At 37.2% G+C, this 13,727-nt stretch overlaps 1 protein-coding gene across 4 annotated transcripts in view; it reads left to right on the top strand.

Annotated features, from left to right (window-relative positions):
* Window positions 1–13,181, top strand: part of ARFIP1 (ADP ribosylation factor interacting protein 1) — a 46,467-nt gene extending 33,286 nt beyond the window's left edge. For all 4 annotated transcript variants that reach the window (XM_068402906.1, XM_068402908.1, XM_068402910.1 and 1 more), the window contains 2 exons: window positions 2,516–2,690; window positions 11,583–13,181. In XM_068402906.1, coding sequence (XP_068259007.1) covers window positions 2,516–2,690; window positions 11,583–11,738 — 331 coding nt within the window. In that variant the 3' untranslated portion in view covers window positions 11,739–13,181. The remainder of the gene's footprint in view (window positions 1–2,515; window positions 2,691–11,582) is intronic.
* The last annotated feature ends 546 nt before the right edge of the window (window positions 13,182–13,727 follow it).

Genomic DNA, 13,727 nt, shown 5'->3' with positions numbered 1-13,727 from the left:
TCCTGCCAGGGTTTGAACTTGTGCTCCTTTCTGATGCTTGGTTCCATTCTGACTTTTTCACATAATGGGATAAAGTGTATTTCTTTTAATTTGCCAAGGGATGTAGTTTATGCATGTTATTTTTTGCTATTTTTTTTTTTAGGTCAAAAATTGCAAACTGCTTGAGTTTTGAAGTTATTTCTTCCCCTTTTTTTCATTGTTCTGTTCTAATGCTTTGTTTAGAAGCAAGATAATACGTTATTGCTTTGACATTTAGGTGAGCTTTCAAAAGGTGTGAAAGGCAGAATTAATCTGAATGTAAAGGATTGCTTTATTTTTACATTAAAGTATAAAAAAAAATAAATGGGTTCACACATTTTTCCAAGTATCCCTTTGAAAATTTGTACAAAATGCATCTGCTAAGATTATTATTGCCAGATATTGAAAATGACTGGTTCTTCCCTCCTGAAATACCTTCATTACTTTCCCTTTCTGTTCATTAAAGACATCAAATATTTTGCCATTTTAATAAGGCAAATAAATTACAAAGGTAATTACAAATTACATAGCCAGTCTATCATTTTACAGTGTGAAAATAGGTCACATTTATTTCTATGCCTCTTCTTTCCTGTCCCAATTTGCACTTCAGCATTCATCTGTTCCCCTCTTCTATCAACTCTATATTGGTTTGTTTCTTTTTTGGAATTAAGTCATAAATTATTTAAATAAAGCCTGAATCGTAGTGGCAATGAGAATCAGGAGAGCCCTGTGAATGTTAGAATTCCTTTTACTTCTGAAAATGTTATATTTTATTTTGGAGCAGTTATACTACCAACTGAACAGTTGTGTTTATAACCAGTTTTTAATCCTGATATTTTTTTCCCCAGGTTTTAGAAATGTCTGTTTGAGAAAATATATTTGAAAAGCCAGAAGTAGGTTGGTTTGTTCCATTAAAATTGGCATCTATCACATGCTGATATGCTAGGTTCCATTATTTCAAAGCTACAAAGAAGTATGGAAGGAAGAGTGAGGCTTTGGGCAGGGCTGCCCATGACTCTGGAGTAATTTCTGGCTATTGTCTGTTGCTTTACCTGGTCAAGTGCTAGATGGCTGTGAACAAAGGAGCACATCTTGCAGATGAGGAGGAAGAAAAAAGTTAGAGGTTGTTACTACATTTGTCTTATCCATTTGCAATAATGTTTTTAAATATAAAATAGTTCATCTGGCAAGGATCCAGCATTCGGTAGACTTGTATGAAACACTGGAAAGCAGAAGATTTATTTAGTGATACAATCTTTAAACTACTAACATCCCTTAGGTGCTTTTCCCACTTATAAATGCTATATGTTGATGAATAGAAAGCTTAACTTAGATAAACTTTCTTTAAAAAAAACAAAACAAAACAACAACAACAAAAAAATCCCAGAACAATGTTTTTGAAGACTGAACTGACTATTCAAACTTAATTCTGTATTAAAAATACTTCTAAGGCGTTTTGATTTGTTCCATTAAAATGAGAAAGAAGGTATGATTGGTTCATCTCCATTTGTGTAATAAAATGGTACAGTCTAATATGGAAGGATATCAAGGAGGCTTATAACTTTTTATATAAATAGTGGTATATGAAGACTAGCTGGTTCAATTAAAATGTCAAGTATCTGCAGGCAAGAGCCTATACCATAACATAAATTCTATTTTTGCTAGCAGTATCCAGGATAGGTAATTTGGAGAGAACCAAGTGTAAATTAGAAAATACTTTTCATCTGTCTTATCTAGAAGTGGGGTATATACCTTTGGTGCAGAGTTAGCTTACTTACCCAGCTGTTAGTCTTAACCTTCTGTCTTTCTCTTCCCTTATCTCCTTCAGTGGTGGTATTGATCCAGAGAGCCTGACTTCCCCAGGAAAATAAGATAGGCCCTCAGTAGAGTATAAATAACGCATCGTCTTTTTGCAGCCTGTTTATCTATAGGGAAGACAAGTTCTCACAAAACTATTTATGGAAGAACTATAGAACTGTTCCAGTTAGTGCATATAGAGAAGCCTAGAGCAAGCTGAAAAAGCCTTGGGACAGAGTTTGGTGGAAGTGAGCCATTGCTCAAACATATGCTTAAAGGAGTTGTCGTGCTCTTAGTGCTTCTTTTGCTCCCAACACAAGCTCTTCGCTGAACTGATTCAACAGCAGAAGAATAACCTGAAAAAAAAATCACTAGCTTTATCTGGGTTAGTAAGCTGAGATGTCTCAGGAAAGGCTCTGACCACTGAAGCCAGCATAAAACAGGACTGGGAGCATGTGGCTGAGACAGGAACAGAAGAGGGAGGGTACTTGTTGAGGCAGCTTTATACAATATACTTAAGGGTGGTTTTGCTTGATGAATAGGAGGAGGGGAAAAAAACCCCATGCCTGGGTTTTTTATTTGTTCAGTACTTGACTTGTTTTGTTCATCTTCTATTGTACTTGGCCCTATATGTGAGGTCTGTTTTGAGACACGTTGCCTTTAGATTTTTTTTTTTTTTCCTCCTCCCCTTTCTTTTCAGGATCGAGTATGATGCATATCGAACAGATCTAGAAGAGCTGAATCTGGGCCCTCGTGATGCAAACACTCTGCCAAAGATTGAGCAATCACAACAACTGTTTCAAGTGCATAAAGAGAAATATGACAAAATGCGTAATGATGTATCTATCAAATTGAAATTTTTGGAAGAAAATAAGGTAAGATACAACTTCCGATGTTGTGTTTAGGAGTTTTGTCCTGTAAGTTTCTGCTTTGCTAGAAATACTTTAGTTGTTAGATCTTAAAATATATCTATCTTTAAAAGTAGTGCGAGCAAAGAAAATAGGCTGAATTTTCTGAGTTCTTGCTGTATCACTGGAGGACAGACTTTTAGAGCAGGCAATCTTAAAAGTCCCTGATCAAGCTGCTCCAGCTACAAATGGCAAACACTATGGCAGTAAGTTTCTTGTTGATATGGGAGGTTTCAAGTTTGAAAAAGCATTACTTTTCCAGTTTCTTGCATTTAATGGTTAAATGAGTCATGTAACTACTGATTTAAGATTCAAAGTAATACTTATGTTTGACAACACTGTCGTGAAGGATATGCACAGAGAAGGTGAGACAACTGTGGAGAGGCTTCTTCAAAATTAAACTTTATTTAAACTAATAACTTGAACCGAGAAATACAACTTTCTATAATTAATGCCCTTATAGTTCTTTAATCCCAAACAGGGCTCTTGAACTCTTGGTTTGAAGGTTTTTTCCCATATGTGTTTATTCCAACCATACGATTTCATATATACCCTCTTAATGATGGAATTCTTACTCCTCTTATTCTGTCTACCAGGCAAAACCAGAATTGTCATGCAGAACACACTTTTAAACTCTGCTTTTTTTCAATAAACAAGTCCTTCTAAATTGTTTCTACTTAGATGTAAAAATGATGGTCTTTCAAGATGTGAGTTTTGGTCATACTCATAGTAAACGAAATGGTTCTAATCATCTATGACTATTTCCTATGTCTTCAGAGGGAGGAAAAATATGATCAAAACTTAGATAAAAGATAGTAGTTTGTCAGTTTGTCCATGTCTAGCAGTGGATTCACATTTTCAGTATGGGTTAATTCATATATTCTCAAGATCTGAATGTAGGTAACAGCTGCCTGTCAGAGAATACAGGAGTGGCCCCAAATGGCAACAGTAGCAAACCATGCTGGTTGCATGGAAGCAGGAAACTTCAAGGGAAAATTATGGGGACAAGCTAAGCCAATTAAAACTGATTATTATTCTGAATTCTTGAATGTATTACTACCTATGCAGTTGCATCAGCTACTTAGAATAAAGATGGAAGACAAGGAAGAAACATGAACCATTAACAGAGGAGAAGAAGAAAAAAGTAGAGAAAATCAACAAACCTTTTGGTTTCCATAACAATATATGCTGAAAATGTAGCTCTTGAGCATTGTTACTTCATATAGACACCTGCATTAGGACCAGGGGTCTGGAATCACATAGCTGTTAAAGAGTTGATGAACCAGATCATCAGATGATTAAAAACTGGTATTGCCTTGACTTTCATTTGTTGTTCTTGCTGAACTTGTAGCCCATTAACTTTCAAATGAAAAAAATCCATATTGAAATTAATTTTCTTGAACAAGCTGAAGTCTAATCTAAATGCTCATACTTATGCTTAAATTAGAAAATGCTGATAAGAACTGAGTTATAAAGCTATGCTGGTTGAAAATCGGTATGCTGAAGGTGTCTCTTCCTCCCCTCCCCCCTTTTGTTTTCATCTTCTTGTACGTTGTTTGCTACTAATATAATGTACTTCTGTTGAAATTGTTTGATCCTTTCAGCTCATATCTGTACAGGAATTCTGATGCTTAGGTTCAAATTGGTTGAAAATAGCACTTACCCTGCTTCCTCTTGGTTTGCATTCACTATGTAGCATACTGATCATCTTGTACAAAAAAGTTTCTGTATTTTTCAAAAAAAAAAAAAAATTAGATAATTTAGGGAACACTAATGAAGTTGTCTTCTGAGTGACAGTCTTGAATTAGATCAAGCATCCTGTTAGCAGCCACAGCCTACAAATTTTGTTTCTGAAAGAGATTGTTTTTTCCTTCCTGCCTTTTCTTTTAGATTAATACAGAGGGGACCTTCACATGCTTAAGCCTTTTTACCACTGATTGACATATCTCAGTTTTGACACTAGAGATGTCAAAATATTTATTAAAGGGTGTATGTAATTTTGTTCCCAAATAAGCCGTAGAAAGGACTTCCTTTACTGTCAAATATTGGTTAAAATACAATTATCTATTGAGAGCTTTACTAGGGTAAGCTTTACTTTGGTGTTTTCTATTTATTGTATAGGATTCTCCATAGTAAACAATATGTAATCTTAATCCTAAATTTTCATTTCAGGAGTACTTTTTTTTCTAGCTTGCATCTGTCTCTGATAGTTTTTGTTCTTCTCTTGCCCAGAATGCTTCCTGGGGTTAGTGGGAGGCAGTGGTTATCTGAGATGATGTTCTTACCAATCTGACATCTTTATTCCTTTTTCTGGTGTCAACCATTTTTTTATTAATGCCATTGGAGGGGACCTCCTGTTAGACCTCATACTTGTCCTGCAGCTAGTATTAAGACATTGGAATGCACAATGGATTTGCCAGACAACTGTATAACCATTATAAACAATACTTCTAATTTTCAGCCGTGTACAAAGTGTATGTGACTTCTCTTAAGTCAATTATGCTTTATATTTTAAAGGATTGTTATCTCAATAAGTATAGGATCAGTAAGTGTAGGAACTAGGTTTTAATTTCAGTTAGATTTAATAAACTCAGATGTTCTACTTTTTCCAAAGGTACATGATAACAATTGCTATGATCTGTCATAATTTAAAGATCTATAAATACAGTATGTGCCTAACATGATGGAGAAGAAAGAGAGGAGGAAGAGCACAATGGGTACAGCTTTATGAGTGTGTCTGTAACACAGCTGCTTCAGCTGTTGGAATAGTGCACTGTTTAGGAGATAGCTTAACTGAAGGCAGTATGTGATGTTGAACTCCCAAGTGGAAGGGCAATTTTGGTATTGTTACGCTGTTGCAGTAGTCCCAGGGAGGGAATTATACTGGTTATACTGATACTATATTCTTAGTAACAGGAACTTGCCATTTTGTGTGTCTAGCCCCAGGAATAGTGTGGCCAGCAGGACTAGGGAAGTAATTGTCCCCCTGTACTCAGCACTGGTGAGGCTGCAGCTCGAGTACTGTGTCCAGTTCTGGGCCCCTCATTCAAGAAAGACATTGAGGTGCTGGAGCAAGTCCAGAGGAGGGCAGCAAAGCTGGTGAAGGGTCTAGAGGGTATGTCCTATGAGCAGCTGGGGGAACTGGGGTTGTTTAGCCTGGAGAAAAAGGCTCAGGGGAGACCTTATTGCTCTCTTACAACTACCTGAAAGGAGGTTGTAGTGGGGTGGGGGTCAGCCTCTTCTCCCAGGCAACTAGTGACAGGACTAGAGGATGTGGCCTCAAGCTGCGCCAGGGGAGGTTCAGGTTAGACATTAGGAAAAATTTCTTCTCAGGAAGGGGTATTAGGCATTGGAACTGGCTACCCAGGGAGGTGGTGGAGTCATCATCCCTGAAGGTGTTTAAGAAAAGGCTGGATGTGGCACTTAGTGCCATGGTCTAGTTGACACAGTGGTGTTAGGTCAAAGGTTGGACTCAATGATCCCAGAGGTCTCTTCCAACCTACTTGATTCTGTGTGACCATGTTGGTGCCCATTTAATAGAATGGGAGATCAAAATAAAGGAAGATCAGACGGACAAAATACTGGTTTTACTCAGTCTCACAAAGGGCCTTTTTGTAGCCTGTTTTGGAAGGCCTGTGTTCTTGCAGGCTTATTGCATACAAAGCAAATGAGGGTTAGTATTTGAGCAGCTGTATCAAGACACAGCCTTGCCAGACTCATGTTACTATATACTAGAACATGCAAATTTCTAATCATCGGTTTTATTAATACATATTGTCATGGTGCTGAATCCAGATGTGAATTAGTATTTGTTCTGAGTCTAATTAGAGAAGTCTTTTTAGGTAAGAAAATGATATGGTGGCCATATAGTTTTTCTGCTGTAGATTGTAAACCTTTGGGCTTCAAGTCTTGTATATATTGATACAGGATGTAGTACAATGTAGTCTCAAGCTTAGTGGTTATTATCACTTCTGTGTTGTAAACAAAATTGTCTAATGAAACCTTGCCATAGCAAAAAAGCAATTAAGCAATTTAGGGTTTAATTTTAGGTAAGATAAATCAGTTTGTTATTATCTCCCAATAAATATGTTTTTAGTCTGACCAATATTAAACATTTTTTAAAAATAAATTGTATATTTTTTGCCTGACTAATGTCAAAACAGAATCCTAGATGTTCTTTTGCAAATGTATCTCCACTAGATATGCTCAGTTATGTTCTCACTCAAAAGTTTTTCCCCATATTTGGTTAAGCATGACATATGAGGAGAACAGGGAAAACTGGGAGGTGATTCAAGCTGTCAGTGCAAAAGGACTATAAAGCCAGTTTAACTGGCTGGTGGGCTCCAGTTGGTCTGTGTTGCTGCCAGTGTCACCAAACAGCCATAATCTAGCTGGCCCTGCTTTTAGGTGAAAAAGGACATCACATGGTTGCAGTCTCTTTGTGCCTGTTCTCCTGGGTTCATATGTTAATATTTCAATTAAAAGTCCCCAAAGGTTCAGAGAACTGAATTACAGTAATGCTGGGATTGCAAGTTTCAGTCTGTAAAATCAAGATACACAAGATTTCTATTCACTTTCATTATAGCATTTGATATTGAAGTTAGAACTGATTTCTTTTTTTTGATGTTGCTGCAAAGTTATACTGATGCTATCCCCAGCTGGCAGAGTTCTGTAGAAGTTTGTGGCATTGGGTAATGAGTATAAGAATAGCTACAATCAGAATCTGTAGCTTACAAAGAGTTAATTTTTTTTTAATAAGGATAGTGGCCTGTTCTTAGCTTAAAGATTTCTGCCACTGAAAAATTTTTGAAAAGGCATTGTCTTTTTGAGAAAGGAAAAACTGTTATTCATGTATGCACTTGAGAAATGTCAAATCTTTCTGTGTAAAGAAAGAAATTGAATGCTTTTCTGTGAGTTGTACTTCAGGGGTTTGATGTTTAAATGCTTGCTTCTACAAATGAAAGCAATATGCAGTCTAATGGAAACCCAGATGACATAAGTGTTTAGACAAAATTACTTCAAATAAAGATAGCTAGGGGAAAGGATTATGATAGTTGTGAGGAAGTACAAAGTGACAGAAAGATTAGAAGGGGGTAGTTTTTTTGGTTGTTGAGATAGCTGAAACAGTATGAGTGAGGAGGACGTAAAGAAATCTGTATTTATTGTGCCGTGGAAAATACGGTGTTCCGAGGGAGGTGGGGGGAAGAGGACAATAGTTAAAAAGAAATGAAATATCAAGAGCATCCAGAGGAAATGTGAAAAACTCAAATCCAACCTACAGTATCTTCTGTATGTGAAACTTAAGTCGTCTGTTTAGGGCATGCCCATTTTCAACACTTATCCACAAAGTTCAGTATTGTTTTGAGTCTTAAGTTTGCCAAGTCTATTATGGAGTACATACTCTGCTCGTAATTAGGAACAAATAGGTGTATGTAGTTAATTCATGAGGAGCAATGATTTTAAATGATGTTCACCTGTAAGATGTGATGGCTTTTTGACAGGCATGCTGGTCATACACTGGAACCTGTATTTTAGCAGCATACCATTAATATTCTTTTACTGAAAGGCAAATCTTCAAATGCTCTTTCACTGGAATAGGTGCTACAGCTTAGTGCTCAGGATTTGGCCTTTAGCACTCTAGTCTGACAGTCACTTCAAGGCTTTGCTGCAAAAAAAGTGGTCCTTTCATTCTCTATCCCCCTTCCCCCACATTGCTTTCTCTGTTGTGTTTTCAAAAGTGTTTTTGCAGCTGTGCAGAGAATCAGATTGGGGAACTGATCCAGGTTAAAGCAAATATGTTGTTGTCTGGTTAGTTTTAATCTAGATCTGTTCCCTGATCCAACTGACTGCATAACTGCATTAATGTTTTGCCAACAGAGGGCTAAGGTGAAACGTAGTGTGGAAGTAGGAATTGATGGCTGGATACAGGAGTGGGTCAGGCTGAGATTCTTCGTGGGGAAACTGGTTAGGTTTCAAGGTGGCTTTAAGTGAATACTTGTTGTCCAGTTCTTAGCTGTGATTGCAGGTGTTTTTTGCAGTGGACATCAGGTGATTTGAGATGTTATAGCTTTTTCTGTTAGCTGGCTGCTGCTTCATGGTAGAGCTCATAGCAGAGCTTCTTTGTACAGTGTCAGATAGTTTAAGTGGTCTTTTTCTAGAAATTTAATTTTAAAGTTACCTGAATGAAGCTACGGACAAGAAGATCCCACCATCACTTTTGGGATTCACCTAACACCTTGAACCTCTGCAACCAGTTTGATAACAATCACAAAACTTACACCACAGTGATCTGGCTTGGGGATAGAACCTCATACAATGAGGTAGCTCTGGTAGTTCAAGAAACCCTACTAAAACAAAACATATTTTTTTCAGTCCGAATCATCTCTCTTACACTGCCAGTTCCTGCCTCTGTGTGTGTGTGTGTGTGCACGCATACTTGAGCCTAGGCCTGACTGAATTTATAAAATTATCAGAAGACTTCAGTGCAGTTCACAGTAGCTTTGTGTTAAAAGCTACCCTAACAAAGTACCAAATTTGGTCTCAAAGTGATGAACTTGGGCTGGGAGGGTGGGTTAATTAGCCCTGTTTTATTTGAGTTCCTATAAAAACTATGAATAAAACTCTTGCAGCATTTTAATAACACGCTAGAACAGTGAGTGTACTTCTGTAGAATTTCTAGCTTGGATTTTGTGAAGTCTTGTGTGTCAATGATGAAAGAATCTGCTCAAGAAGACGACTGTACCTGCTAAATTTTTTTTTTGCTACCTAAATTTTTAAAAGCAAACCCTTTATGTTGTTGTGACATTTTCCACTTGTATGATGTAATATTTTTGGGATGAAAATTTTTATAGATTAAAAAAGTGCGTGTATTTATATACATATATTCCCACACTAACTGAAAAAGAAGCCATCTTTTATGACTCGGAAAAGCTGAACTATGTTTGAACAAGTGTAGTTAGCTGAATTCTACATCTTCTAAATGTTAAAATGCCTGTACGTAATGAATTTCATGAAGTCTATTGTAAATGAAGAAAACATTGCCTCAAGATATGATGTGCATGGAGAACTCCTTTCTAACCATACGCATCTCTTATGTTTTTTTCTTGGAGAGCCTTTTGATGGAATAACCTACAATTTTACACCATCAGTGAGGCAAAAAGCCTATCCTTTGACATGTATTTAGTTAAATTAGCCTGAATTATTAGGGAAGAAAACATAGGGATACCAGTTTTCAAATTGCCAGAGCAACTTAGACCAAAATTTGGGTCACCAAAGAGAGGTTATCGCTTAAGTAGAATACTAAGGTCTGTACAGTTGTCAGTTTATGGGCAAAACTTAATCTGTGAAATGAGACTGTTCAGTAAAAAAAAATAACCAACCAAAACAAACAAACAAACACAAAAAAAAAAACCAAAAACTGTTGTATACTGATAAAAGAAATTTCAGCTTTTAGTTCCGAAACTTACATGCACCCGTGTGCATGCATGCACACACACACACGTGCTCAGCCTTTTTTCTCAAAGTATTTTATTTTCAAAGTATATTATTACATTTCTGTATAATAGTGTAAATGTTACACTCTTCTAGTGTAATAGCATGTCTAATCTATGTTGTTTTTTTTAATTCGAGATCTTTTCTTAAATAAAGGCAATAAAGTGTTTCTGGATTGAGTTGCATGCATTTCAGAAAAGCATGTTAGCCAAATAACTTGTTAAAACAGGCATGGCCACTGGTAGGCATATCCCAGCCCTGGCCCGAGGCCAGTTTTGCTTCCCAGCATGACAGGAGTAGACTGTCCCTTGTGAATTGTGCTGAGAGATGAGGCTGTGATCCAAAATTGGCATAGAGAAAGCTTAATCTGCTACCTAGTGCATCCTCCCTTTGGGCTCAGTCAGCCAGCCTGTTCCTCCGTTCTCTTCTGTTGGCTAAATGCTGTTGGGCTCAAGGTCTTGTAGGCTGCAAACAGGCACAGGGCCACCACCTTAGGGATTTGGGCGGTGACACAAGAGTAAGGTTGTGCTGGGCTGAGAGTACATTGAAGAACAAAAAGGACAGGTTTTGGCTGCAGGAGAAACTGGACAGATGCCTTTTCAGCATACTACTGTTCATCACTCACAACTTCAGGTTTACTGGTGTGCTAGGATGAAAATGTAACATTTGTTGAACTTTGACTTCATCAGTGCTATAGCTTGTCATCATAGACTAGACTGGAAGAGAAAAACAGTGATGCCTGCCAGCTGCTCTTGTGCTCTTGTCCCCAAGTTTTGATTGCTGATATGACCTGTTTCTTTCATGACTACTTTGCACCAATGTTATAGTCAAGATATTGACCAACTGTTGTAGGTAATCCTGTGTTACAGGAGATGGGCAAGAAATATTGCTGGGAAAAGGACATCAGTTTCATTTGACTTAGGTATAGATGAGCTGGAAAACAAACTCTCTGCAAGGGGGGCAAATAAATGAACTCTATACTTAGATAATGCATTTGTCATGTACTGTCTCAGGGAAGTTTGGCCTGCGGGTAGGTTGGCCTGCTCTGTATCTTAAACAGAGGGTTGGCATCGAATTTCAAGGAATCAGGTACTTGTAATCAGGTGTTTGATATTTGATAACATTATGCTGTTCAGTGAATTGCTTTTGGTCCATGCATACTGAGTTGGTATTGACTGTTAAGCATACTTTATGAAAACTCTAAATCACTTTAATGTTGAAGAATTTTGTATTTGCATTTTTAAACTTGTATTAAATAAGCCTGCGTGAAGTCTGAGCATCTCAACTACATCTAGTTTTTTATAACTGACCTGTGATGTTGTTAAGGTCTGCCTCCTCCTCTTAACCTATCTCTATTCTTGCCTGCAGGTTAAGGTATTGCACAATCAGCTTGTTCTGTTCCACAATGCCATTGCGGCGTACTTTGCTGGGAATCAAAAGCAGCTTGACCACACACTTAAACAGTTCCACATCAAATTGAAAACTCCTGGAGCAGATGCCCCGTCCTGGCTTGAAGAACAGTAATCAGATCAGAGAAGAGGACCCAATGTTAACCTAAAATCTTTAAATCTGATAATAATTAAGGGTTGGGGTTGAAGGACTGTTGTAGTGGTTCTTGCACAGACAGCTTTAAATTCTTTTCCCCTTTTATAATACTGTAAAACTGAATTTGGTGGGAAAGTGGGTGACTTTAAGGTAACCAAACATAATTTCTGTCATTTCAAATATAGAGCACTCCTTTTGTATGTGAAGGTTGGTGGTTATTTCTGTAACTGGGATGGGGGAGGGAGGGATGGAGGGAGGGAGGGGAAAGAAAATTATTACACATTTGCACTGGCAAATGATGTTTGTGATATCTGGTCATTTTGGTGGCTAGTCAAAATCTTTCCAAGTGGAGGTTTACATGATTTGTACCAACATCTGGTATTTTATAGATGAATATAGAAAACATCTTTAGTAATTTTCGTATGACTTTTAAAAAGGAGAGAGTTAAAAGAATATTTTGCAGATTAATAATATAAGGCCTATATGCGATATCTGCATAGAAGGCGGCAGTAGCAGACGGCTCATTGACTAGTGGAATTGCAGCAAATGCCTTTTTAAGACCTTTTCCATCATAGGTTCAAAAAAATAAAAGAAAAACACTAAAGTAAGAATCACTGTCAGTCTGAGGCTTCTAAGCACACATTTTTGCTTTGCACCAAGTGGTTTGCTGAGTGAGGCCACCCATGCAATATACTAATTCATTTAAAATTTTACTTTCTCTGAAACAAATACCGTACTAGCCTTAAATCACAGGTATGTGCCTTTTATAAGATAATATTTTCAACCAGTGTACATAATCCAAGAACCCTTTCATGTAATGGTTTGTCAGTTCCCAACAAGGGAAAGGAGACTGTGTAAATGCTGTTTCGTTGTACGCTTAGAGCAAGTTAAAGCTTTTAACCTTCGTGGACAGGTAAGATTTTGAGAGAGGAAATCGGGCCAGTATGGTTTTTCTATTTAATTGAAAAGCATACTTCAGTAATGGGAGTAACATGGAGGATACTTCTTTAATTTCTCCATCAATCATATAGTCATTAAATGTAAAATTCTATGTCAATTTTATCATAGACATTTTAAATTCAATATATTGGAGTCCTCATTTGCACGTTACGTTGCTTTGTGTTCTATTAAGTAAAATGAAATACTTAAAATATGTTATTTACAATGGTGTGGATTGTCTGATTTATGTACTGTATGTTCAAATGCCTTTCAGCTGACATTCTTAAAGACTTCAGTGCTTAAAGCAACTGTAATGTAACTGTAAATCAAACTTTTTAATCATTCCTCATTAAATTCTTGGCCTGACAGAGCCTTCTTTATGTTTTTGTTCTGTCAGAATCTCTTGTAATAGTTCATTTACGTTCCCCAGAATGTATACCCTATGTGAATTTTGTATTCATATTAAAGGTGTTTGCGGTCAAACTTCCTTGACTTGTGATGGTTAAGAGTAGAACCCAGCTTCTGCAGTGAAAGCTTAGTCCTGATTTTCTGAGTTGCCACCCCTGCCCACGAATTTCTGGTAAACCAGTACTAGGTGGCAACACTGATGCTGTTTTATTTCAGGATCATTTAATAGTGTGCAAGTTCAACTTGAATGTAAACTCATAGTGAAGCAAATCTTTCAGTATATGTAATTCTTGACTTAAACTTTTAAAGCAAGTTTCATTACACTTACAACTTTTACGAAGCCATTGATTTCCACTGTCTCTGAATCTTGGCATATGTATGGTAGGATGGTGCAAGAAGTTAGCTGTATAACTGTACAGTTGAGCTGGGAAAGGCAGATAGCATTACAGCGATGATGAAGAATGCAAACCTCCTGACTACGACTGAAATACCAGCTTTCAGAACACTATAGGAAAAGGATACATACAGAACATGTCCTCTTGGTTTCTATCTCAGATTCACGCATCTCCTGCTGAGGATAGTCCCTGCGGAGAAGGAACTCATCTGTCACAAACGGTAAGA

Source organism: Nyctibius grandis, chromosome 6 (assembly GCF_013368605.1).
Source record: "Nyctibius grandis isolate bNycGra1 chromosome 6, bNycGra1.pri, whole genome shotgun sequence".
NCBI classification, from domain to species: domain Eukaryota; kingdom Metazoa; phylum Chordata; class Aves; order Nyctibiiformes; family Nyctibiidae; genus Nyctibius; species Nyctibius grandis.
Note: the sequence above shows the minus strand (reverse complement) of the source record. Positions and strands in the feature narration are given on the sequence as shown.